Source organism: Conger conger, unplaced genomic scaffold (genome assembly GCF_963514075.1).
Source record: "Conger conger unplaced genomic scaffold, fConCon1.1 SCAFFOLD_153, whole genome shotgun sequence".
Lineage (NCBI taxonomy): Eukaryota > Metazoa > Chordata > Actinopteri > Anguilliformes > Congridae > Conger > Conger conger.
Genome location: NW_026890200.1, coordinates 35,001 through 37,500, shown reverse-complemented (window position 1 = coordinate 37,500; position 2,500 = coordinate 35,001). Strand labels below are relative to the sequence as shown.

Sequence of the window (2,500 nt, the reverse complement as noted above, 5' to 3'; positions counted from 1 at the left end):
GGGACAGTATGGGGTTAGTCTTTAGGGGCTGGGACAGTGTGGGTTTAGTCTATAGGAGCTGGGACAGTATGGGGTTAGTCTTTAGGGGCTGGGACAGTGTGGGTTTAGTCTATAGGGGCTGGGACAGTGTGGGGTTAGTCTTTAGGGGCTGGGACAGTGTGGGGTTAGTCTATAGGGGCTGGGACATTGTGGCGTTGTCTATTGGAGCTGGGACATAACTGCATAACGACCTCAGAGAGGAAGGAAGAGAGAAAAGGAGGATGGGATGAGAAGAGTATTAAAATTGATTTGATCTGCCCGTTTGTCTGTAGAGGCCTGGATTGGCAGCTTTCGCACGGAGCGGGGGATGAAACGTGCCTGCCTTAAATTAGAGAAGAGAAATCTGCCGCACTGTGCTTTTCCGTTCCCAGACTGGTGTGCTGACAGGAGTCAGGGTGTGACCGACTCACACATCCCCTGATAACAGCAGCCAGCTGTTGTCTGATCCTGTTAGAGAAAGTAATATTATATCCAATTCCGCCGCCTGGATGAGAATAGGCGAGGTCCCTTTCACAGAGATGTGATGCAGGAGGCTTCCCCTGAGAACCCCTCTGTGAGCCTGAAGTCTCATTTACACTTTATCGCACCACGTCGTTTTGCATTCATACTTCGGCAAAGGCATGCGAGGAGGGTTCTGTTGTCACTGTGGTAATGACACGCTAACCTGCTGATGTGAAAATACCCACCCGGCACCCGACACCCAGCACCCAGCACCCGGGAATCTCGAAGTGGAATCCGTGCCACAGAGAATTGAGGCTGTTTTGAGTCTTAGTATAATGTTCCTAATAAACTGCTCAGTGAGTGTATTGTCATGTGACAAACTACAAAGCCTTTGCCTTCCCTCTCTGATTTGTAAAAGCGGGTTATCTGGCCCTCCCCTCCTGTCGGCCTGCGTCTATGGTATTGCTCTAGGGCCCGTACACACCAGGCTGAAGAGTGAGGTTCAGCTCTGATCCTGAGATTTTACACTACGACTTCTCCCAGTTTGGGAATCTTGGAATTAGGCAGAGTAAGGGTTAAGTCCCACATTCCCATAGTTGGGGAATCTTGGAATTAGTAAACATTATTTTTAGTTCCCCACCATGGTTGTCCTGTGAATTGTTTTAAAGTTCACCCTGATTTGCATTTTACTTGAAAAGCGTTTCTTAAGAGACTGATGCTCAATCAGCCTCTGCCTTGGCATTATCATGCTAAACTTTCACTGACAAGACAAGCAACGCTAATTGGGTTGAGACCATGTCCACCCACGTGGGGTCCATCACATGCCAGAAAACTGCTTCTGCATTGTTGAGAAGGGCAGATATGACTCAGTGTGAATAACAATCCACAGACATGTGCCTATGTGCTTCTGCTGATGCAATTCCCTTACCATCCCTGCCGAAAAAGGAAAGCTAGGATTCAAAACAGCTGGTAGCCCCGGTTGACCAGTTCAGACCGGCTACATACTCAACATGGTTTTACCTGCTGGTGTTTTGCCGGTAGCCGTTAATTTCAAGCTAGCTTTTACACCAGGGACAACGAAGGATACAAAATGGAGATTTTTATAATGTGTGAAATGTACATCCCCTCCGTCTCTCTCTCTCTTTAGCACTGCACAGAAAATGGAGCAGTTACTGCTCTCGACGATGGACTCCCAGATTTTTACACCAAGAGAGTCCTGCCTGACAGGTACTCACACACACACACACACTCACACAAACGTACACATACACACACACACACACACACACACACACATAAACTTACACACACACACACGCACACACACAAATGTACACACACACACACACACATTCATGCACAAACACAGACAAACGCACGTACATACAAACAAACACATACACACATACACAAACTCAGGTGGTAAGAGCAGTTATCTGGCATACAGTTGCTGGTTTGATCCACCACCCGGGCTGTGTTGAAGTGTCCCTGAGCAAGACACCTAACCCCTAAATGCTCCTGACAAGCTGGTTGGTGCCTTGCATGGCAGCCAATCACCGTTGGTGTGTGAGTGCAGTGTTAATGTCTCTCTCTCTCTCTCTCTCTCTTTTAGTGCAGTGTTAATGTCTCTCTCTCTCTCTCTCAGTGCAGTGTTAATGTCTCTCGCCCTCTCTCTCTCAGTCAGCTCTCATCTCTTCACCAAGCTCAGTCGTTCAGGAGAAAGAAGCGCCGGAGCATGCTGTCAATCTTTGGTTTCCGTAGAAACCGCAACTCCACCATCTCCACCCCGGAGACTGTCGGGGGGGCCACGGCCTGCGGGGAGCAGTGCCGGACTGTGACGTCCCCCCCCAACAAGTACGCAACTACAGCAGTGTGGGGCAGCGGTCAGAGCAGCAGTGTGGAGCAGTGGTCAGAGCAGCAGTGTGGAGCAGCAGTGTGGAGCAGTGGTCAGAGCAGCAGTGTGGAGCAGCGGTCAGAGCAGCAGTGTGGAGCAGTGGTCAGAGCAGCAGTGTGGAGCAGT

The 2,500-nt window shown here is 49.6% G+C and overlaps 1 protein-coding gene across 2 annotated transcripts in view; it reads left to right on the top strand.

Annotated features, from left to right (window-relative positions):
* The window catches only part of LOC133119436 (basic salivary proline-rich protein 2-like), a 13,391-nt gene that overhangs the window by 1,603 nt on the left and 9,288 nt on the right, over nt 1–2,500 (top strand). For both annotated transcript variants that reach the window (XM_061230024.1, XM_061230023.1), the window contains exons 2-3: nt 1,628–1,707; nt 2,161–2,334. In XM_061230024.1, coding sequence (XP_061086008.1) covers nt 1,628–1,707; nt 2,161–2,334 — 254 coding nt within the window. The remainder of the gene's footprint in view (nt 1–1,627; nt 1,708–2,160; nt 2,335–2,500) is intronic.